Here is a 26,252-nt window from a genome sequence, read left to right as displayed (position 1 = left end):
AAGTACGATGTTGGCAATTTTTTAGGTAAATTGCTCTCCTTTTAAATTTTTAATGAAGTCATTAAGTATCTGTTAAGGTATATGACATTTCTTATTGTAAGTAAATGAATTACATAATATGAATTCCTGCAGGTGCCAATCGGAGCTGCTCACCTGTACGATGCTGTTATGATTTATGCTAGAGCTTTGACAGAAGTTTTTCAGTATGGGGATGATCCACGAAATGGTTCAGCTATCTTGGAAAGGATAAAAAATCGTTCTTATCACTCTGTTCAGGGATATGATGTAAGACAATCCTTTAGCATTTTCTTAGAAAAGAACTGTTATTTTAGTGAATGTCATAGACCACATTTCCACTGATTTCTTACCTCTACACAAGTGCTGCCTCTAAGGGCTGATGTTATCAATATTGATTTGGTATTTTTTTATTTTATCCATACTCATACGGATATTTGTTCTCATTATAAGATTATATTAGAGCGTAGGTTTCCGCGGCGATGGTCTGATCTCTGCATTTCTCCAGGGTTTTCTTCCGCGTCAGGTTGTTGGTTGATTGACAACAGTTTCGCTGGCTGTCCTGCCAGCGTCTTCAGGTCGAAGGTGTCGGCTGTTGGTTTCTGCCTCGCTTATATACTGTAGGCTGGATGGGAGCTGACTGTGATTTTAGTTAAGGAGTGCCGATACTTCCCTAGACAAATCAGGGAAGCGATAGAAATTCAAAAAACACCTTTGAATTTCAATAGAGAAGACGGATACTTCCTTCACAGCGCATGGAAAAGAGTCATCAAAGAGAGAGCCAATCAGAGAGAAGCACCCAGTCAGACAGCCAATCACAGTGCAGCTCCCATCCAGCCTACAGTATAAAAGCGAGGCAGAAACCAACAGCCGACACCTTCGACCTGAAGACGCTGGCAGGACAGCCAGCGAAACTGTTGTCAATCAACCAACAACCTGACCCGGAAGAAAACCCTGGAGAAATGCAGAGATCATAAGATTATATATTCAAAAATTTCATTTAAAAGTCATCTTGTATGATATGTGGCATGTTGTAATGGAAGTAATCAAAATTAGTTACATAATATATAGCACTTTCTTATTTAACTAATAAACATCTACTGTTTCATGGGCTTATTTATTCAAGTCTATCAAGAGTCAGTTTAAATCCTTTGGGAAATTTATGATGTGAGAGCAAATTTTGTCTTTGTTGCCTCCAAAGCAAACATCCTTTCCAATGTTTTACTGAATGCTAAAATTTTTGTGAGGCATTGCCTTCCTGTGAGTTGGAATAAATATTTTCTTTACTATTAGAGCCTGCAGAGCCTAGAGGCAGCATGGTTTCTTTTACTGTAATTGTTTTTTGAAATTTTTATGTCAATGGTAACCATTTCCCTCATTCATCATTCTGATTGATTATTATGTGCTCTGACTTAGCATTTGTATATGGTTCTACATGAAGAATGTAATAATTAAATGGAATCAAAATGGTGATAAAAGTATGTACTGCATATTTGGTCACAAATGTTGTACATACATTCTTTTGTGAATTCTTGTTTCAGGTGATCTGCAAGAAAATCTGATTCACTCGTAAGCACTATAAAGGTTAGGGCAGGTTCTACACATTCTACATACATACATAGTTTAGGGGATCTGTCAACTATATTCTGAACTACAAGAATATGATAAATTTTATGTTATTTCCATTTTTATTATGTATGTATGTAAAATTTTCAAGTTTCTTTGGACCTTCATTCAAAATTAGAAATCATCATCTCAAAATTCTTCATTCAGATGCTCAGTCTAATGACTTGAACATCAGTGACTTGTAGAAAAGATAGCTAGGTTTCATTTTTTTGCAATATTGCCTTCCCTTGGTAAAATGCATCTGAAATAAGCTTACAACCTCTCTATCAGGCACTCTGCAATTGAAGTTTAGCTGGGGGTTTATCCTGATAGCTATGCATCCCAGACGACTTCCATTAGAAAGTTGACTTAAGATAGCACTATTGCAAACATGAGCACTCGTTGTGGGTGGATTATTTCCCTTTGCTTTTCCACATGGATCACAATTAAACAAAAAATCTCTTGATACCCTCACTATAGGCTGCACTCGTTGTAGCAGACTTCTTTAAAGATCGTGTGTCTCAGTAAACTCCCGATTATCCAAGTTAATGATGGGTAGAGGCAGCGCGAATAATTGGAAAATACGAATAATTCAAACTTTCACTTTAATTTCTTGCAATTTGCATAATCTAGGTAAATCAAACAATCTATTATTATTTACGCACATTTTCTGTTATTTTAGATTGCTTTCTTCTCCCAACAGCAATCTTTTTAGCGGCGATAACATGATTGTACTCATAATCCTACTGCTTTATATAATACCTGTTTTCAGTAACCATGTTCATGTGGCTGCAATACCAAAAAGTGGTCTGCACTAATGCTTCAAAACCACCACGTGACGTCAGAAACTACACTGTCAGGCACCACGTTGCATCTCACTCAAGTTGCCCACTGTGTTGCAACTACTGTGCGCTTTTGCATCTGTTTTTATTATTTTATAAAGATCGCGGAAAACATGGAGCGAGTGTGAACTCATGCGCGGATAATCCCCAACACGGATAAACTGAAGCCGGATAATCGGGAGTCTGCTGTACCTATTTTCTAAGTGCTCAATTATCCCCAGCTTCAGGCATTGCCATAGTTCTGTCCTTTTTTGTTGATAGATCCATTGGAATGGCCTATGGCACAGATAATGGCTCTTTTTTTGTAATTCTTCACTCCTAAGCAGTTCTTTCACTTTGCTAGGGAGGCTGTTATTGCATTGATTTTCTGTGAATATGGCAGCTCTTCCATCATCTCTATATGCCATTTGTTCTTCCCAATGTTAGTGGTATGGCACTATGCTTTGTCTTGGATGATGATGAGCCACATAACACTTTAATCTTTATTGGTGCACTAAAGGCATTTGAAATTCCTTAAATATTTTCCTAAACAATACACAGCTCAGCTCAAACAAGTGTTTTATATTCCCTGCGTAGCTTCAAATGAATTTCAACAATCATTTTCACAAAGAGCTATGTATTAATAGTGTCTCATGATACTCATGCTTCATTCTAATGCAGTTTGTATTGCCGTTTATATAAATACAACCCTAGTAGAGCTATCCTTCTCTGAATAAACCTAATCATCTTTCTTGTGGTCTTTTTGTACATTTTTTCACACTTAAATATTTGTTTTCATCCTTTTTTTCCTTGAATCCTTTTCTGAAACAATCTGCTGGTAAAGTTGTGATTTTCAATCTGCTAATAGAATTGTAAATGTAGAAACATTTTTTTCTTTGGTAATCCCCAGCTACACGATTAATATCATCAAATATCTTATGTGTAATAAAGCTTTATTAACGTATAATGAAAATAGCAGTACTTATGTAAAGCATGGCAGTGATAAATATAGAGTTCTGTCAGAGAAATCAATTTGCTTTCCCTCCACCACTCAATCATGAATGGTTTTATATTTAATCAGGTGTCCTTAATGTCATATTTCATCATTGTACAACCATTTAAGAACCATTGCATATTGTAAAAATAATGCTGTGAAAGTTTTGTGATGTACGATTGCAATCTGTAAAATTAATTATTCTAGATATTAATTAAATTATCTGCAATACTTGGCTAACTCTGAGTTCAATAGGTGTTCATTGATGAAAATGGTGATGCAGAAGGCAACTATTCTGTAGTCGCTCTTCTTGATGATGATCAGATGAATGGTAGTCTACGCATGAGTATGCAGCCTGTGGGTTATTTTCAATATGCAGTGGCAGAGGACAGCAATCACAATTCAAGTCAGGATGATGTATTGCAAATTAATGCCAAGGAGCTTGATTTCCCATTGTCACCTTCAGCAAATAATCTCCCTGTAAGTATTCACTATTGAATCCTATCTATGTATGTGTGGTTAGGGAGGAACATATTACTTAATTACTTCAATCATGTCTATCTTTTATTATGTTCAATCAGCTTTGCTGACAGCCAGGGTTTTTGATTAGGGAGAATGTTAACTCTTTCTCTGCTTTTTGCATATGATCTTTTATGGAGATTCACTTTATATGCTGCTATGCTTTCTCTTCTGAAGTGAGCTTTCCCTTTTTCATTGCATTTCATGTGTCATACTTGAGAAATTTGGCCACAGTGTAAGAGTTCAGTTGCTTTCTGTCTCCATGTCTATGCTACAGAAATCAAGTAGGTAAATTGGGATTTATTATGCATATTTGCTCTTATTATCTCCTTAGATTGTAGTGTGCTTATTTTAAAAATCTATGCAGTGCTTTTTACAGAATATGTTCCAATGGAGAATATATTTTTTAAATGTTAAATAGTATTTATTGAAGGAAAGAGTTATCCGGGAAGAAGTTGTGTTTTCCTAGTGCATGCTGAAATTGGGTACTTTTGTGTCTTTGTAAGCTTTAATCATGGTGTCAATGGCATAGTAATTCCAGAAGAGATTACATTGTGGATGCATTAATTTAAATTGGTGAAAAACTAATCAAAAAATGTGAAGATTTTTGTAAAGTCAATAAAAATTGTCTGTACATATTGAAATAAAATAATTATCCAATATTTCCAAAATATTCTCAATCCTATTTGACTTTAACTGGAGCAAGAGTGGCATGGAACCTTGTAAGCCTAATGTTTTATCACAAATGTTAGGGATAGTGTGCATAATAGAATTTTTGGACCTTTGAAATGGCAACTCCAGATAAATACCATTCTTCCCTCTAGGTATTTAGGTATTATGATGAAAATCGCCCAATTCAGTGGGTTGGAGGCAAGATTCCTAGAGTTGAGCCAGTTTGTGGATTCCAAGGGGAGAAGTGTATTTATCGAGCTGATTGGAAGGTTACCACAATTTTGCCATTATCTGCTTCACTTTTGATTGTGGCATGTGTGTTTGCAGTCCGGTAGGTGGCACCTGAAATTTTTATTAAACATATATTTCCTTGTTAACCATTACTTATAGTCATGCTTTCAATTCATTTGATTAATAATTATTTGAATGCATATCTGAGTTTTAATGTTTTAATTTATTAGATTTGGCTCCCAAATTTGAGAGTAATTTTAATTTGGACCAATGCTCAAATGGCTCAGCCCTAAGATACTAAAGTATTTTGCTATGTATTACCTTGCTTTCAAATGGTAGCCTATTGAAGCTTAGCCTTTGACGAAGGATATGGGCAGTTTATAATTATAAACGGAACAGCCAAGGAACTTTTTTGAGCCATGTTGAGAATAATGCTGGGAAATATGTATTCATAAATGATCTCAGTGTTGAATAATTCGACTTTTGGTGGCTGTTTACAGTTGAAGTTCACATAGACAGTTTTTTCCAGGTTGATGGCTAGCATGCTTCTCCTCAGCCATAATTGTATACGTTGGACTATTGAGTTTATCTTTTATTTTAGTTCTTGAGAGTTAGGGGCTTGTACCAATATACTAGTGTCTTCAGCAAATAAAATTGTTTTTACTTCCTGGAGGTATTCAGGAAGGTCATTTATGTATAAGGTGAACAATAATGGCCCTAATATTGAGCCTTGGGATTCTCCATGTTTAACTTTTTTCATGGTTGAGGAGAAAGTACATATGTATTTATATATTTGGTATCTGGGTCCAGATAAGATATTTGGACCAATTGGTACCTGTTTGTCAGATAAGATTTTAAGCAAGAATAAACTGCTCCTTTAATACCATGATTTGAAAGGCACCGTAACATTATGTCGTGGCTAATAGTATCAAAAGCTTTTTTCAGATAGATAAATAACCCCACAGTAAGATTATTTTTGTTGAGAGCATTAGTTGTATCATGAACAAATTCAAAAAAAGCATCAGTTGTTTATTTATTGTGTCGGAAGCCAAATTGGTATTTGGATAAACTAGTGTTTTTATTTAGGAAACCTGAAAGGCGATTGTACATTACCCTTTCAACTATCTTGGAAAAACCTGAAAGTAAGCTTATGGGCTTATAGTTATTACAATCCTTTTTATCTCCTTTTCTGAAGAGAGGGTAGACTACAAATTTTTAACTGCTTAGGGAAGATACCATCTGATATTGATAAATTAAACAGATAGGTGAGTGGGTTGGCAGTATAAGGAATGGAGTATTTAATAATCTTAACTGGAATGCCATCAAAACCCGATGACATTTTCTTTTGGAGAGAGAGGCTGATTTTTTAAATTTCCCTCGGGGTGGAAGGGTGAATGAAAGGTGCGCTCTTACATGTAGATACTGATAACTTGTATTGGGGATCTTTGGTAGTATGAGTGCTGCTAAATACATACAGTATTTTCTCCGGGGTTTCAATTAAGAAATCATTAAAAACATTGGCTGCAATTAATGAGTGTGCCAATTAAGTGCCAGAGTGTATAATTCTTGGTAGATAGACCTCAGGTAGAGTGGCAGTATTTTTGTTGCTCTCCTTGTTAATTATTGACCAGGCTGTCTTTAAAGCATTCCCTGAGTTTTCTATCCATTTATCGTTGTAAGAAGATTTTGTACAATGGATTATTTTCTTGTATTGTTTGACAAAATGTTTGTAAGCAGTCCTGTTTTGATCACTGCAACACTGATTATATTTATTGTATAGCTCTCGTTTTACTTTGCCCAAGTGGACAATGTCAGGTGTTATCCAACTCTTTAGCCTTGTGCCAGAGGTGCAAACCCTACACTTTGTATATCGAAAAGTTATGTCAAATATGAACTGAAATATTGATAAGCATCCATTTTAGCATCAAAGGAATTTGCCTAAAAAATTTCACTCCATTTTTCATTTTGCAGTGCAAGCCCAAAGAGAAGAATGAGGTTATCATGGTAGCAACATTTGTGAGACCATACTATGGGATTTTTAAGAAGCTTTGTATCACAGTTCACTTCCAATAAAATAGTATCTTTGTAGTCAGTGAGTGAGTGAGCTGATATACAAGCGATATTGGCTAACTTAAGTACTTCCTCAGCAATTCTGTGACAGCTTGGGTGGGATTTGTCTAAAACTGATATGTTCCCCAGTTAAAATCTGTCTGGGGATGTTTTTGTTTAGTTTATAATAAAATATGTAGTCTTCATTTCTAGTCTTCATCTAGTCTTTCTTTCATTTCAGTCTATTAAAATTTACTGCTTCTGTTTTACAGATTTATTTGTAATGAAAGTAAACTAATTTTTTTCTAGGCATTATAGGTATGAGCACAAACTTGCCTGTCTTCTTTGGAAGGTTGATATGAAGGATGTGACCATAATTCCCACAGAAACTGTTGAAACTTCTGTTGATGGAAGTAAAAGAACTGTAAGTATTCCTTTGCAACTATGTAAATTGAGAAATAATAAATAAGGTATTGAAACCTTCCTAAAATCAATTTTTTACTGTCTCCAATGAATTCCAAGTATAGTTTCTTAGTTTCCCAATGTTTAGTTTTATGTAATATGGAGCTGAAATAATAATTGAATTTTTCATGTGTCATTATCAGTACCTACTTTGAACATAGTCTCATTTCCATGAAATTTTTTATATTGGTGGAAAATTATAATAACAATAATTTTGATTGTTCCTAGAGATCACATATGTACCTGTGACATTGGAAGTCGTCAAAATAAAAAGTAATAGTTACAAATAAATGAAGTGGTATAATATTTACAATTTTTACTGTTTAAAGGAAAAATTACAATTTTTGTTGCTGATGGGTAAATATTACTCAGAGCACAACATAAAATTCTTCAGGCTATAGTACAGTGGAACCTCATTAAAGCAAGTACGGGCTATTACGAGACCCCCGCCATTACGAAAGATAGCTGATTCGTTTAGAAATTCGTTTTTACGAGGCCCCTTTGGTGTTGGCACTAGCCATAGCGAGAGTTTCCATCGCTGGAAAACCTTCACCTAGAGTCCCTAATCTCTGTAATTTCTTGCGATTTGTTAGAAATTAAGTTAACATGGAGTGCTCAGTCTCAAATTCATGTAGTAAACTGTCGTTCGATAAATAAGTTGTTCATTTTGGTATAAATATTGTGGCATTAACATTCGCGAATGCTTGATCTTCTGTTGTTCCTCGGGCGGCAGAAAGCAGTCGGCAGCATACCCTCACGTCCGTGAGTTGCGTGAATAGAGAGCATTTGATGGTAGACACCATGGCCAAAAAACACCAAACATGTCTACGCAAGAAAATGAAAATAATGGAGTAATATGAGTGGCGTAATTAATTTATCTACCAATTCTCTCTTCACAATTAAAATAAAAACAAAAGCGCCCAAGGAATGCAGACCATGAAGAGTTAGAAGGAGCTTTGTTCGGGTTGTTTTGCCTACTTCAATCTGCGGGAACTTCTGAGATAAAGGGGCTACGCCAAAGCGTAAAGCGGAGTATTTCAGGGATAGATTGCGAATCGAGAACTTCAAGAGTTCGGAAGGTTGATTATACTAATGCAAAGCACCAAAGCGTTATCTCCCGTCATAATTGCTGGTGATGCCTGCAGTGTAAACCCGAAGTCGTGGAATGAAGGACTCCGATTCTAAGTATCTTAAGAAGTATTCCCCGCGGGATATAACATAGATGAAACGGAACTCTTTTACAACCTACTCCCCGACAAAACCCTTGGAGTACGAGTATTTCTTGCAATGATGCTTCTAAAGGTAGGTAGTGCGCCTTAGCGATGATGTAGGATGTACGATGCAATGATACTCAGCGTGAATTGTCCAGATGGACGTATTTATTCTCTGTTGCGGTTACAAGTAATAGTCACGATCACAATGTACTATTCACAAGGGTGAACTATTCGCGTCAGTGGTCGGATAGGCATGGGCAAAAAATAGCGGTATTCGGTTGTACCGAGTACTATTTTTTTTCTACTTCGGTAGTACCGGCCAGTATTTTTTTAGCAGTACTACCGGAATATCGGTACTAGAAATGCCGGTACTTCGACGGTGCTGCTATCTTATGTTTTCAATCAACTACCTATGCCGGGTCTACACTAGTAACTTAAGTGACTACTTAAGTTGGCTCTGTACTTAAGTTGGTAGTGTAGGTGTCACCAGCTTCATTTAAGTACACCTCCACTTAAGTCATCTTAGAACCCAACTTAAATTGCGTTGGCAACTGTTTCCGCACGGTTGAAGCTCTTCAAGTGTTGTAAATGGCACATAATACCCATCTCTGAATCATCCCGTTGATTATGTTCTAAGTTGTGCTGTATTCTATGATGTGGTTATTGAGCGTTCTATTTCGTTAGTTAATTTCTAGTGTTGGGGATATTAATTCGACGAATTTATTTTGTAGTGTTTCTCATCTTATTGTTGGTTTTATTTCCGTGAAAACTAATTGCTATGCCTGTTGCTCACGGTGAAACTCGATTTATAAAACTTAGAAACGTTTTAAGGAATTTTAAGACTGACAATGAGACGGCGGCAGAGGATCCGGTAAAACAGTTTATTTTCCATGGTGTCATAATCGAAAATAACGTAAACGAATGCACTCAGTAACTTCCCACACACTGTTATTGAAACTATTGCATAGGGCTCTAATGTTAGTCCTAGGGATGCCGAGGGAGATAAGATGTGGCGATTTCATTGGACGTGGGAGGAATTAATGGTTGAAATTTAACATCAATGGTTTTAATAAAGCAGTGGAATTTGACTAGCAATAAGTGTTTTTGTTTACGTTATGAATATGTCATTCCACGAAGTCACGCTTAGTAATTCTAAATTCCTCTGGCTCCATCACCTCTCGCCATATAGCGTTCCCTCAGGAACTGAAATCGGTCTTTCCTTTTAACCTTCTGAATCCAAAATGGTTAATTCACGGAGTTTGGAAGTTTATTTCAAATACCCGTGGCTTTGGATCACAGAATCACTAATTGCTCTCCTAGACCTTCATCTGTCAACATAACTGTTTCCCGATATAGACAATCACGGTGCTGAAGTCGACTTAAAGCTCAAGTGTAGCTACCGCACCACATTTAAGATTATATTTAAGTGAAGTCACTTAAGTTAAGTGTGTAGTGTAGACAAGGCACTACCCAGCTTCACAAACAATTGAGTGTTGATAATATATCAAGCGAAGTAGGCCATTTCCAAGAAATAAACACCAATTCACAACAGCTTTCAGTAATAAGTGTTTATTTAATTAATGCCAAGGATATTTCTCAAGAAATCATAACAGGAGGCAAGAAAATGTAGATGCAGACTTATGCAATAAGTGCACAATTGTATTTAAGCACACTAAAGATGATACCATCTGTTTATTTTAATTTAAACTGATGGTATAAGCACTGATACAGTTGATCTACGTAGGAAGAGACTGAAAAATAGTGATGCTATCATGATATAGGCTAAGCTTGTTTACTGTAGTCATCAACTTTTTTAATGTACATACATATTAACAATGTTCATTCGTTTCTCATTTTTTTACATGCAACCAATCAAGTGTACCACCAAAAGAAGACCAAATTGATTTTGCTTCTTAATTATTAAGATGTGTCCTCCTTCCTTAGTTCATTTCTGGTTTTCTCATCATTTAACGGTACTTTTACAAAACTGTGAGTTCGAGATAAGTGTTATCATTATTGATATTGTGGCATCCCACCCCTGGCTCACCCGGATACCAAAATAGAACCGTGGGGAGATGTCTCACAAAAACAAAAGAAAATATATACTAAATCCGCGTGGATCCCTCCCGCATGGGACCTACGGGACAAACCTATGTCACTCTCTGCGTACAATTTACAAAAATTAAAAATATTCCCCTTTGGAACTACATAATTGCGGGTGGGGGGGTTCCCGATTCGACCTGATGGGTAACGTTTGGACGCTAATGCACTCTTCCACAATGCATTCACGGAAAGAAAAAATGACTGGGGCATAAGGAATGGCGAGGGATATTTTTTCTTAAGATGACCCGTGAAGGAGTTAAAACAAAAACACTTTCAGCGAAACAAAATGTAATTCAAACAATAAAACGGCATGTAACAAAACAAAAAAGAAACTGTCTTATAAACTAGTGATGTATGAGTTGGTGAAAACAATTTATGACACATCAATGACAAAAAACACAACAATATAACTTGATTTTCAAGATGAAATAATTGAAATAGCAAATGATAACAACAAAATATAGTTTGGTTGTGAACACGTAAATAATGATACACTTTTTAATTATTTCTTGATAGGGGAGGTAAATGAAAGTCCATCCCAACGAGTGTTATTTTTACTTTGGTGATCAATTTCACTTTCACTGAGTAACTGATGCGTTTCGTGACTGTCTGTCTTGAAACTGGGCAGAAGACAAGAGGGGACTTTCGGGGGGATAGTTGCGATCTTACTTGACCATTGTCCGTGGTTAGACCAGGTTGGATCCAGCAAACTCTCGTTCCATTCACTGCACACTCCTCGTTCTCCCTTGTTGGAGGGAGCTGCATCCGGAACGGAGGGAATGTATCCTCTTCAGCTGGTCCTTGCTCCTTCGGACAGGGGGGGTCTCTTATTTCAGACCGTGTTCTTCTGGAACCAATCAGTTGCCTTATTTGGTAGGCCCCTCGTCTTCTCTGCCGTGTCACACCCAATTTCGGGCATGGGCTCCGCCCGACACTCACTTCAAAATTGTTCTTTTCTTCCACGCGCACAACCTTTTTATAATCCCCATCTTGGGGTGGGGTAACGCACAAGAAAGGAAGGAGGAACACGTTATTCACGGGAAAAACCCGAGTTCCCGTCCTCCCAAACACACTCGCACAACACTCATAATCTTACATAACTGACATTCATCCCCACTTACGCATACATACTTTCCTCCACGGGCCGTGGTCTGGGGGGGGGAGTGGAAAAGTTTAGCGGAACGGAGCGGGTAGGGAAATGAATGCGCTTATTTGAATGGCACCTCGTAATGGTGTCTGAACCATTACAATATAGAAGATATTAATTTACTCAAATAAGGCAAGGAAAGTCAAAGCTATCCACGTATGTATTTCTTTCTCTGAAATGAATGGAACAGCGACCTACACATCAAATTTTATTTGATTGCAGTATTTTAGCCATGACTAACATCGATTCTTGTTGTGTAAAATCATAAAATTAAATGTCTTAACATTAGAGGAGCTTTTTCTAGGTAATCTCAGACTGACAACGTAAGCTCTGTGAATAAGAAGACTTTTCATTGTAAGTTCTCGGCAGAAGAGGTTCTAATGTTGGTCTCAAGTCCGAAAAAAACCGGTGGGAAACAAGACATCTGATAGAGTTCCCGAGAGAACTTCACACTTCATATATGCCAGGAAAACACCAAAATTTAATGGTATATGCACCAAAATCATTGCCTTTAAAAACTTCATTGCTATCACCCTGCTCACTATTAGAGAATCTAGCCCCCATGTATTTTTTCCCATAAATTTTCGTTAAATAATCCAGTTAATGATTTTTTTCAGTGTACTATTTCTGTGTGTTATGCTAATTTGCCGAAATATCGGATAATTAGGATAAGACAAGCATTAAATCTCAACTTATTAACATATTTTATCAATTATGGAAGTACTGGTATTTTTTCACTGGTACTACCGGGAGAGTACTATTATTGCTTTTTAATACTCATCACAAAAATACCGGTACTTTTTCAAGTACCGCCCATGCCTATGGTCGGAGTCGTACCAGCACCCTCTTGCGTCACCTGCATAGCCGAGCATCCCCTGGTGTCCTCTGGAAGAACTCAGAGAACAACTGACTCTCGTTTGGTGCCGTGTCGTATGCAATTGGCGCCGCCACTGAAGGCATGTGTGAAGAGCTGATGCTGCACTTTTAGTTTATTTAATTTAAAAAAATCTGCATTCCTTTTTCATGTTTCTCAGTCATTAATGAGAATATTAAATCAATTAATTAATACTCTTAAGTTGTTTTGGCCTAAGGGTCCATCAGATGCGTATACCTTTCCGTTTCTTTGCCACGAGTATTATCCATGTGAGTTATATTAGTCGCAGTTTCTTGCTTTTGTTTTACTTAAGTGGCATCAGCATAGTATCTGCATTATATTTTTTTGTGAAATAATATCACGTTAATATCTTTTCTAATATCAGCAATTTTTATTCAATTCGTTTTCATTGCAGTGCCGTGGTATAGTATTATTTCAAATACGTCACGAGCGTAACACTCCATAAGGAACTTTTTTTAACAACGGCAATTTTAATCACATCATTTTGCATGTTTAGCAAACTTTTTACCATAGATAATGAAGACATTACATTATATGAAAAAGTCTTCCGAGGCAGGATCGCTATACAACCTTCCACCGTTTTCGAATGCAGAAACAAATACAATGCGTTATTTAACTGCCGCTTAATGTACAGGAAAATACACCAATGGAAGCATTTAAGGCATTAAATGACCACGATACTGTTTTATCAGTTAATTTTTAAAATTTTCAGCAGAAATACCAAAATAATAGAATGATTACGTAAATGCACTAATTAAATGCATAGAAAAATGGCTTCGTCGGTTGTTTATTGGCATAATGATTGACAAAACATTGCTTTGCATGATTTTTATTTAGTGCGGCGCTTATAAATTGTTGTTTAAGTAAGGAAATTTAGTGATGCAAAAAAACCATTGCCTTTCATCTGGATTTATGCTTACGTTTAAAGGATAGAAACTTCTCTGTCGCTGCACCACTCCTGTTCCTGTGTAATTGTTCTCAATAGGTATATTGGCTATTATGTATTTGCTCCACCTCCGGTAAAGCGACAATTCGCTTTAGCGAGTGATTATTGGATCACCGTGGGGTCTCGTTTTATCGAGGTTGCACTGTAGTTGTTTTCCATTAAATATTTCTTCAAAGCATTCTTGATGTTGAGAACTGAATTATATTTTCCATCCATCCAATCCAGTTACTTATTTACAAATTAAGCCTTGGGTAACTGGTTAAAATCACCTAATTTGTCCCTCAGAAGTAATTCTAAAAAGAAACAGTAATACAAGTGCCCTGAGATGAACTGTTTGACTGAGCATCTTCATTTGCTGTGAATGCAACTCATAATGGGTCTGCATGGGTAATCCTTGCCCAAAAATACTATATATGATGTTTTGCCTAAATAAAGAAACCAAATTGTGTGGCAAGTAATTTCCAAATAACTTCTAGTAAATACAAGGTACTTCCAACTTCTGTTACAATGTCTTTCACCTAATGGGAGATGTTGAGACTTTTGGCTCACTGTCAGTGTGAGGGAGATTTTCAAAAACAATGAGCTTGTCATGTGAGTAAATTATACTGGAGATTTTTTAATAATAAGTACAATTTTTTTAAATGTATTTTTCATCCTTTAGTTGAGCTTTTATAAAAAAATTAACGGTGACACACCAAATGCATAACTATGTACCTAAGAGCAGTGGCGGCTCGTGAGTCAAATCCTGGGGGGGCGCACTCCACCGGGGGGTCATAATTTTTTAATATTTCGTGTATTTTATTAAGTTTTTACGGCAATCTAAGAATAAAATTTTGTGATGCCATATGTCCTGTTTTTTTCAACAAAAATACCTAGTTTAATAAATATATAATGACGAATTGATTGACTGACTGACTCATTGATACAATTACGCAGCCCAAACTGTGATAGGTGTGGGTATTTTGGCTTATTGGACGTAAAAGCATAAAAAAATTCATCGGGAGAAAAATTCTGAAAACTTGAAAAAGTCGATTAATTTTCGAGATATATAGACTTGAATTAACATGGGAGCCTTATGGAACTAAAACTTTTTCGCTTTAATTTTGTACTTTTAAACGTCCTAGGAACATGATATTCAATGGACATAAACTAGATTTTTTGGTTGATTTTTTGGTAGGGTTGCCATTGCGACGAATTGATATTTAGTATTTTTTACTATAGTTTGAACGCTTTCAATGCTTTTCTTATGGGAAAACTTTAGGCATTTTTTTGACCAACTTGCAGTAATCGTACGACATTTTCCGTGACTTTTGAGGTAGAGAATTATTTGGTTGATTTTTTTGCTATCTTGGAATTTTCATATGTCGAAACAATTCCGAGGAATAAACGATTTCGATTTTACATTGTCGTGATGGGTGAATTTTCAAACTCGGATTTCGGCCTTGAGACATATGCCATATGAAAATTTAGAATCTCCTGAAAAAACCGTGGAGGGTACTTCGTACCCTTACGTTTCAGCCTACTTTCCCCGTAACCCTCTTGGTTAATTCATAATAAAATTCCGAAAAATATCCTGCACGCGAAAAATCATTGTCGCCATTTTTTTGTGGAGCATACAATCTTGAATAACTTAGCAACCATTCAAACTAGATAAATGAAATTTTCAGGGTAATAATATTATTAAAATGGTCAAATTTTACAATGATGACTATTCCGCTCGATCGATTCATGCACGAGTTATATCGATTCCAATTTCCTTGGATACGATTTAATCGCTAATAACTTTTTTGTTAATCAAGTTTTGAACTTGAAAATCATACACAATACAACTGCTAATGTGTTTCATCCGACAAAAGTTAAATCAAGCGAATCGACTGATTAGACTCGAAGTAATGATCGATACAAGGTAGCATTTGATGGAGCCCTTTTTCAGACCTATTTACATATAGTTACGGATATAAAAATTTTAAGAATATGTTGGGAAAGGAATGAATTATGCGCACACATAAATAATTTAGATGAGTAATGTTTCGTAATGAAGATATATCAATATGAATTTATATCTTTTTGTAATAGGTCCCCGTAAGAAATACACGCATCGCCCTATCTACGTCACCAATATAAGTACATAGGTGAAATTTGGAATGGGGATAGTTGAGAAGGCAGAGATAAGGGAGTGACCATAGAAGGGATATCAATAGGAATGCGAATTTTTCACTACAGGTGTCAGTATAGTCGAAAGTACGATTCGATTTTTATAGTAAATTGGCATAACTTGATAAGTGTATACGTTGGACCAATGAAATTTGGTGAATGGGTACATCATGGTATTCCTCACAATGCACATTGGAAATATGTTTTGTACATTGACTCACGTTCGATATCTATCGAATCTACTTTTACTTAAAATATATCGAATTGCTATAACATATAGGATTTTACATCCTAGGACATAGTTGACCAGAGATTATATAGTAGATACCCATAGACTAAGTTAAACCAATAGCATTGCGGATTTTACAGTACAGATATCAGTATGAACGAAAAAACGATTCGATTATTACAGCAAATACACAAATTGGCATAACTTGAATAGTATATCCGTTGGACCAATGAAATTTGGCGAATGTGGACATCTTTGTATTCCTCACAATGCCCAATGGAAATATGTTTTGTATGTAGTCTCACGTTCGATATATATCGAATATGCGTTTTCACAAATTATATCGAATTGCTAAGACATTTAGGATTTTACATCCAAGGGCATAGTTGACCAGGAATTATGTAGTAGATGACCATAGACTGGAAATAAAATCAATATCGTTGCGGATTTTACAGTACATATGTCAGTAAAATCGAAAGATCGATTCGATAATTATAGCAAATACGCAAATTGGCATAACTTGATTACTATATACGTTCGACCAACGAAATTTGGTGAATGGGTACATATGTATAATCCTCACAATGCCCAATAGAAATATGTTAAATATGCGGCTGGGTATTGGTATTAATCGGTCTCAGATCTTTTATTTTTTTATATCTGTTATAAATTGCTTAAGTTTATTGGGTTAAAACCCTTACGATCAGAGAGTGAGTAGCTACAATCATGGAGAAAGATCTAAATTACAAAAAATCGACCTTTTTAAATAACTTCACCGGTCATTATTAATTTATTTCTCTCCATTACGTAAATATTAAAATCAAAACAAACTCTTAACGCTTATACCATCGTGGTTACAAAGACGACTAAGACTAAGTATTGTTGACGGCAAAAAAGCGTACTCTCCATACATTTCATCCATTTAAACGATATTATGAGGTTTTTTTTCCTTTTTAAGCAACTTATGGGCACATAACTCTGAAACACGTGACACAACAATGTTCCCAACCTCCTAATTACCCGCTTGATGAGTTCAAGCGACTATCGACTCGTTTTCCTACCCCTATGAAAAAATTGTATAAAACCTGTATAAAATTGTATAAACATTTTGTATACATTCTGTATAGAATTATATACAAGTTGTATACAGTCTCTATACAGATTGTATAAAATCTCTATACAGATTTTATACAGTCTGTATACGTTATATACAAAAATGAGTGTATACAATTTGTATAAAAATATACATTTTATACAAATTATATACAGGCTGTATAAGAATTGTATATGGGCTGTATAAAATTGTATATGGGCTGAATAAGAATTGCATACGGATTGTATGAAAGAAGACCTACCCTATGAAAAAATTGTGTAAAACCTGTATAAAATTGTATAAAATTTTTGTATACATTCTGTATAGAATGTTATACAAGTTGTATACAGTCTCAATACAGATAGTATAAAATCTCTATACAGATATTATACAGTCTGTATACAAGTTATATACAAAAATGAGTGTACATATACAATTTGTATAAAAATATGCATTTTTACACAAATTACATACACGCTGTATTAGAATTGTACATGGGCTGTATAAGAATTAAACATGGGCAGCATAAGAATTGTACATGGGCTGTATACGGGCCAAATAAGAATTGTATACAAACTGTATGAAAGAAGACCTAGGAATACCTCATCCAAAATAGGTGGAGTAATACTACCCATTTTCTTCCTCATTTCATCTCAGGTCATAAAGAAACACTCGTAAAAATTATTCCAACAGACCATTTCCCTTACCACACTTCCTCTAGGAACCCACATGAATAGAAAGGCATAAATAAAAATGGAGTGAATGCTGTCCAAAATATAACATTATAATCCTTTAAACATTGTTAAACTGAAAACTAACCAACCATTCAATACCAGATTTTTAAATGATAAATAGGGTATTCTCAAGTTAAACAGTGGAAATTAAGAATAGCATGTAATTAATTCAAAGTAAAACATCACTTACTCATAAAAAATTAAACGTCTACAACGTACTTCCCACACAGCACACGGACACCTTTAAGACACGTTTAGGTTAGGACTGAATTTCGTTCGATACTAGTATCTAAATAATAGGTCCAGACAAGAATTTAAATAAATTAGGCTTCAATTCCATACACAATATTTATTGGGCTTCTTTGGTGAAATAATACAACACAAGAAACTACATAAGTATTATGTACTTAATTTTCTTCTCCCCCTGCAACCGTGTTGTTGCTGTCACTTGGCGTGCCTTAGTGAGTTTCTGATAGCCACCTCCACATCTTTTTCAGGGACTGACATGCTCTCCTGCACTGCTACTGTAGTAATGAAGTATATAAAAATTTCATTGTAGCAAGAAATTGTCTCTTGTAGGTAACAAGCAGATTACATAAGACAGGAAACTACAGTCTTATTTGTCTCGAGTTTAACATTCTTAAGGTTTCAAAATTAGGAAACCTGTCCATTTTAGGCCGTAAACATTTTAGAAACTTTTCTTTGGATTTTTCTTCTTCTTAAAAAAGAAAAGATTTTAAGTAAAAATATTAATATATTACATATTTATAAATGAAAGTTATAAAATATACTAGTAATACATATATTATAATTAAGAACATTTTTCATAGAGCAATTGTTGCACGACAGATCCGAACGACAGAATACAACGAACACAACCCCAACAGCACACATTTGGATATACATAATGTATTTATATTGTATTTTCATGGGTCACATACATATTTATTTTTGTTATGTATAACATGTGTAATACATATGTATTATTGGATGTATTTCCTTTGTATTCATACATATGTAAAAGTGGTACGTGTTACACGATAAATACATTTGTATTTTTGAAATTTGAATACTTATGTAAATGTGGTCAAAAATACAAATGTAAATATCGTGTAACACTTACTACTTTTACATATGTATGAATACAGAGGAAATACATATGTAAATGTGGTCAAAAATACACAAAATATACATTATGTATATTTCCTGTAATTTTTGAGAGGTGGATTTTCGTGGCGTCTAGTGAAATGTTCAGAAACATTTCTGCAGAAATAATATGTTCACTGCAAACGCCAGATTTCCTCATTTCAATGATCATTCATCCATTCGAATTTATACCCAGGAAGCTTAAAAATAAATCATATACTGATCGATGTGAGCAAGGGTAGTATGGCGACCATATTTATGTTAATTTGTAAATGCACGCGAAATACAGACGTATTACATATATAAAATTCAGTTTCCATCCGCGAAATATACACATGGAAAATGGTTCACAATACATGAAAAATACAAAAAATAGTTCTTGCACAGCGCAAAAGTAAAAGCGAAGTTTAATTTTTTAAACAATATTTTAAATTAACCGTTTAAACAAAAAAATGAAATTCTCAATTCTGTCGCAACAAGCTAGGGAAGTGAGTGGGAGTCATAATCTCGTTAACAGTTAGCTCGGCATTTCGTTCGAGACTACGAGAACGTCAAGAACGTGCTGTAGGAGGAACTCCGGCTACTGATGTATAGTTAATTTTATATTTGTTTGTATTATTATACGTATTGGAAGAATTGACACAGTGTTTTAATCCTCGATAACCGGTGCGTGTGGATGGTGCGCTCAAACCGAAGCTATGTTTTGCTGGAAATGTGCTTCAATCCCGCACGTTATTGCGATTCGTGCAAGCCAGCTCCAACAGTTTCCTGTCACTGGATAATTAAGGTAAGGTATGATTTATCTTTTATTATATTGTACGCATAAATAGACTACATTAATTATGTTATTTGAGTATATTTGGATACAACTACCACATTGACCACATTGCGCCAATAGAGGTAATTATTTTGTTTATGTTTGGCTATTGTTTTCCTTTTTTGTTGAGTTATGTATCGAGGAGACTGGTGTCCATTGAAGTTATATGGTAAAACATAGTAATGTCAATCTTGTACGTATAAATTAATAGATTATGCGTCGTATAGTAATTCCGTGCTTCGCGGCTGAAGTTACATTTTTTCTTCTCTTAATTAAGAGCAGAAAAAATTGTTTAAAGGAATGTTTTCGTTCACGTGTAAGTTGTTTTATCGCTGTTTATTACCACAACCTACTGTATTGTAGTTCTTGCATTCCTAGTTATCCTATGCTTTAGTCATAACATCTTTCCCAGACGGCACAGAACCCTCCGTATCTAATTCGTATGTACATAGTACCCATTGACTAAGGGGATACTATGCCGCTTCGTCGCTTTTCGTCAATGGATAATTTCCGTTCGCGGCCTGTCGACGAAGCGCGTACGCAGCATGTGAATGTCCGCTACTAAGCACGTACGATTGGATACGAAGCGCGCAGGAACACGGCACTCAGGCTAATCTCAATCGATTAGGTCGACATTAGATATATCGTAACTCGCACGATCGAAAAATGTATCGAACGCAACACAATCGATAGCTACCGACGGTAGCGAGAACCTTGATACGAATCATTATGAATTGTAAGTTCTCAATTGGTAAATAACACCATATCATGAATTCTAATTACCATGAAAGACTCACGACCGACAAAGTTTTGTCGGTTGTGAGTTTTTCATGGTAATTAGAATTCATGATATAGTATTATTTACCCATTGAGAACTTATAAACTTACTCGGCCACTTAAATAACTCTGCGAAAAATGAGATTCTCATGGCTAATTCACGCACCCCCAGCATCCAGCATTGTTAAGTGGCTCATACTTACTTGGAAACCTTGAGATGTTAATGAGAGTAAATTCTTATTAATTTTGACACTAAATAAGACATCACATAGCCCACGAGCATTAAAAAGCTTACCCTAAAGCCTGACGAAATAAAATTTTTAAATAAAAATTGCCGATGAAACAGGATTGCTGACACATCTGCTATTAGTATGATCGAATTCATCAAAATGCAAGCAAAAATTAACGTATAGTTCAGTCTCAGCTACTAAAACTTACCCATATCAGGCGCTAAAGTATTTGAAAAATTATTTGGGATGAGTAAAAGTCCCTAGGTCACTGCAGTAAATGTATCACCCTATTAAAAATATGAAAGTCCTGCCAAATCACCAGCATAAACACTTGTAAAATAAAACATGTTATCTCTTAGATCACACCTCCGATTTTATACTTACTTTGCATGAAGTCACCACCGCAAGAAATTTTAAAGAGGCAGGAAAGAAAAAACCCACAGAAATACAATACATATATTATGTATTTTCTATTGTCAACCACAATAATATTTCCAATTTTCTCTTCTATCCCACATCTAATTTAGCGAAACAATTACTCTTATTCTCTTTCGAATAGAAAATTATTTAAAAGAGGACTGGTCGATACATACAAACTATCGTCAATACTTTCTCCGATGAACGTCCACTATCACTGCACCAACTTGCACAAATCAAATCCACATCCACAAATATGTCACTTCTGCCACAATGTCTGTCTTCTTGGCGACAGGTAACAGTGAAGCAATGTTACCTTCCTCCAATCTGGGCACCTCCAATTCAGCAAGAATTTTCTCCTTGTCTTCTCGTCCAAGGCCACAGATTATTTTCTGATATCACAAGGACCGATGTGAAGCTCAGACACCTAAAATTAATAAATAATAAAATACCATGTAACTTATTAGGTCAAATCATTTCCAATTTTTGGTATTTCTGCATGAGAAATCAAATTACTAGGCTCGTAAATATAGTAAATATTTTTATGCCTGATATTTTTATTGTTTTAAACTATAGCATAAGATAATTTGAAATGATGAAAGCCGACGTGTAATACACCATAGGGCAAGCTAAGAAGCAATATTCGAACCTATAAACTTGGCAGCTTATTCCTAGTTTCTCCTTTAACCACACGTTTACCGAATGAATTAATACAAAAAAGACAACTAAAATGCAAGAATTTTCAAAAGAATTGCTGCTACAATATTTTGAATCACCATTTTTAGTACTGAATAGTACTATAGTACTTCAGTACTGAATAGTTCGGGATGTTGATGCATCAACATCCCGAAGCCACTTCTAACTTAAAATTACATCCAAATAATTACAGCGAGAAAGAGTACATACCTCACAGCTTTTCGTAGGGGTGAAATGTTTTCTTCTTATCGCCCAAATGCACTTCTTCTTCAACTCAGGATCTTTTGGAAAGCTAAAACCTTGAACCATGTCCCGGAGTTTCCATTACGTCATCCCGACAATAAACACACGAAAGGCATTTTTAACAAAAATATCTCACAAACACGTTTCTGAAGCCCAGTGAATGAAATTAAAGAATAAGGGAAACTTCAATATTACCAGACACTCTATTTTTCACAAACTTAACCACAAAAATCCCTGAAATGTGGTAAGACGTTACGTAAACGACGCGATCTCCAACGCCTTGTGCTAGCTTGTGAAGACATGTGATCTTTCTAGGAGGATATGGCACGATGGCACCAGATGGCACCACCCGCGAAAGAAAATAGTCCCAGACCGAATACAGTTTTATCGATGAGATACAATTTTATCGATGCATATGAATTTGCCAGTCCTCTTGCATCTTTTTTCGTCATTAAAGGAAATAAAGAAACAAGACCTTCTAAGTAACTTCCTAAGCGCGATTTTTGTATCTTGATTGTCCACCCTCGTATTTAGGTACGAAAACTTCCTGTGCCGTCTGGGTTGACCTTAGACTTATCAGCGTAGCCTTGTCACTAATAGATTCCTCGAGGTTCCGAGCGGTTTTGCCCTCTACTTCTAATTATTTAACGAGCAAGAAGTATTGGTCGTGTAATATCGGTTCCCTTAAAGCAAAATGTAATATTTCTTTCATCTTGAAATGCAGTCAATCAAGGTGCATTTCGTCATTATTATTAACACAAGATAAATACGTAATTTTCATGCGAAAGTTTGTCATTATATGTAAGAAAGAGGTGCGTATGGGCCAAATTAATTAATTATAATTTTATTTTCATGCTCTTTCGCGCATACCCAGGAGGCGACGATGTAAATAGCTTGGCCTGGACAAGAGGAGAATGGATTACGGAAAAGACGACGAAGCAAAGCCAGAAGACCAGGTGGAATTGTTAATACCGAGGTAAGGTTTGAGGGAAAAAATTTTTTTTATCCATGATGGAGAGGTTTCTTAAAGTTAAGCCTGAAATTATCGGTTATGTATGAAATTTATTTGTTTGAAAATTTGATATCACAAGTTTATATTTTTTCAGTGTGAATCATCCGATACTAAATCATGGTACTAATAAATTAGTATAATGTACTAAATAAGCATACCAATGGATTCACGTTTTCCCTAGTTAATTTATATTTAAAAGTAGTCATATGATCTTTTCTCATATTTCTCATTCTTCTTAAGAGAAAGGCTATTAATTTTGTAAAATGAAAGCATATCCCCAAAATATATGATTTCTCAAAGGACAATGTCAAATCTGTGCTAGCTGGGACCTCGACATAATTGGTAAATGAAAAGATTTAAAACTTATGTCTGGAACCTAGCAGAGAAGCCAAACTTTCATTTGCATTCAGAATACAGAATTAGTACTAAAATTACAGACTTCACAGAATTCAAATTGAAAGGCCTTGAGCTCCTATTCAGATCTTACAAAAAGATATATTTTTGCATGACTTTTAAACTTGACTTCTTCTTTTCTCCTTTCAGAAAGTGGTTAATTGTGCAGAGTTGGTTTCCTGAATTCAGGTTTCTTCTTGTGCAATGGGTTACAACGCTTGTTCCATGCTAACATTTTTTTCTATTTTCCAACTCAAACCATTGTTTGTACTTGATTTATCTTTGTGCCATTTTTTAAAACTAAGTTTCACCTACTGTTTGCTGGCCCTTAATGCTTGTTAGCAATATTCATGGCCACACTTGTTATTTGTGTGTATTATTTTATTTTTCTCTTTGAATAAATGTTTTATTATCTGTATGTTCTGGTTTCCTTATATTTATTCATCCGTTTGATCCATATTGATATTAAGTGGATGTGGGTCAGAAAATCAATATGTATAATTCGTGTACGAGGGCCTGCAGATACATATGTATATTACATGTAAGGATATTCAGATTTCCAATTTGTAATACGCATGTATACATACATCCTGAGGGACTTTTGAGCCACTTTTACGTGAAATATACAGACGTAATACGATTGTATTCCTTTGTATACATATGTATAAATCATGTATGGGTATTCAGATTTCCAATTTGTAATACGCACGAATACATACATCTATAGGGACTTTTGAACCACTTCTACGTGAAATATACCGATGTAATACGATCGTATTCCATCTTATACATATGTATTTGGGCACGTATTTTTTGTGTATTCTTGATGTAATACAAATGCCGTGTTATCTGGGAACTAAAATGCAAGAATTTCCAAATGAATTGCTGCTACAATATTTTAAATCACCACTTTCAGTCCTGTACATCAACATCATGAAGCCACTTTTAACTAGAAATTACGTCCAAAGAATTTCAGGGAGAAAGGGTACATACCTTAATGTTTTCCGTAGGGGTGAAATTGTCTCTTCTTATCGCCAAAATACACCTCTTCTTCAATCCATGAAGATCTATAGGAAAGGTAAAAACTTGAACTTTGGGTCTAGTCCTGCAGGAGTTTCCTTCGCATACCGGCACCACACACGAGAAAGGCATATTTAACAAAAATGCCTCACAAACAAGTTTCTGAAGCCCACCGAATGAAATTAAAGAATAACGGAAACTTCACTATTCACAAAAACTCTAATTTTCACCAACTTAACCACAAAAATCCAAGGAATATGGTGAAACATAACATAAACCACGTAATCTCTAACGGCGATCCCGGGCGATCCTTCCGCGGGCTCTCTTTCTCGGTGGCTATGGCCCCATCCGCAAAAGAAAAAAGTCCCACACCGGATATGAATTTTTTTATCCAGAGTATCCAGAAACGAAATGACTACTGTGTCATATATTAAATCACGAGTTTTTAGGAAATTTGGGAGTATGTGATACAATTTTATCGCTGCATATGAATTTGTCAGTGTACTGTTTAAAACCTTCGTACCGCTTCGTACAAACGGGACACGGGGACACTATGGAGATATGGACGCCCGCCGGTGACATTGAATCTTCCAAGTGGCATTGAATGACTAGTGTTAATGCATCTCCAAGAATCTTGTTTAAAACGCGATTCATGATCTTTAGAAGCAATTGAACTCTCGAATGTGGAACATTATTTTGGTCCCCTACTAAGTTCATTTTTCGACTTAAATTTTGGACGCCTCGATTGAAAATTTTCCAAGTGGCATGAATGCCTAGCGTTGATGCACCACCGAGAATCTTGTTTAAAACGCGATTCATGATCTTTAGAAGCAATTGAACTCTCGAATGTGGAACATTATTTTGGTCCCCTACTAAGTTCATTTTTGGACTTAAATTTTGGACGCCTCGGTTGAAAATGTTCCAAGTGGCATTGAATGGCTAACATTGATGGATCTCACAGAATCTTGTTGAAAACGCGATTCATGATCTTTAGAAGCAATTGAACTCTTGAATGTGGAACATTATTTTGGTCCCCTACTAAGTTCATTTTTGGACTTAAATTTTGGACGCCTCGGTTGAAAATTTTCCAAGTGGCATTGAATGCCTAGCGTTGATGCACCACCGAGAATCTTGTTTAAAACGCGATTCATGATCTTTAGAAGCAATTGAACTCTCGAATGTGGAACATTATTTTGGTCCCCTACTAAGTTGATTTTTGGACTTCAGTTTTTGAGGCCTACTTTGAATTACTGTTATACAAATTGTATACATTGTGTACAAATTGTATACATTGTGTACAAATTGTATACATTGTATACAAATAGTATGTGCTGTATACAGCATGTGAATTAAAATTAATGTATACAAATTGTATACAACCTGTATAAACTGTATGGAAATTTTATACGGTTTTATACAATTTTTTCATAGGGGTAATAAAGCTTGATTAATAAATACTAAATGTAGTAAGACTCTCGGTCATACGGATCGGCTTAGTCCGGACTCTCGACTATACTGATCAATGATCTTGAAGAGTAAAAATATATTTGCTGCGATATTTTGCAAATACAAACGAAAATATGTAACTTTAGGTTTTAGCGCCTAAATTCTTCGTGCA

The 26,252-nt window shown here is 35.4% G+C and overlaps 1 protein-coding gene across 4 annotated transcripts in view; it reads left to right on the top strand.

Moving 5' to 3' along the window:
* Positions 1-26,252, top strand: part of LOC124169429 (guanylate cyclase 32E) — a 64,149-nt gene that overhangs the window by 2,981 nt on the left and 34,916 nt on the right. For 3 of the 4 annotated variants that reach the window (XM_046548047.1, XM_046548028.1, XM_046548055.1), the window contains exons 3-6: positions 133-285; positions 3,691-3,915; positions 4,779-4,957; positions 7,216-7,330. In XM_046548047.1, the coding sequence (XP_046404003.1) occupies positions 133-285; positions 3,691-3,915; positions 4,779-4,957; positions 7,216-7,330 (672 nt within the window). The remainder of the gene's footprint in view (positions 1-132; positions 286-3,690; positions 3,916-4,778; positions 4,958-7,215; positions 7,331-26,252) is intronic. The other variant, XM_046548037.1, reaches the window with a different exon arrangement.

The sequence above is a fragment of the Ischnura elegans genome, chromosome 1 (genome assembly GCF_921293095.1).
Source record: "Ischnura elegans chromosome 1, ioIscEleg1.1, whole genome shotgun sequence".
Classification (NCBI taxonomy): domain Eukaryota; kingdom Metazoa; phylum Arthropoda; class Insecta; order Odonata; family Coenagrionidae; genus Ischnura; species Ischnura elegans.
Note: the sequence above shows the minus strand (reverse complement) of the source record. Positions and strands in the feature narration are given on the sequence as shown.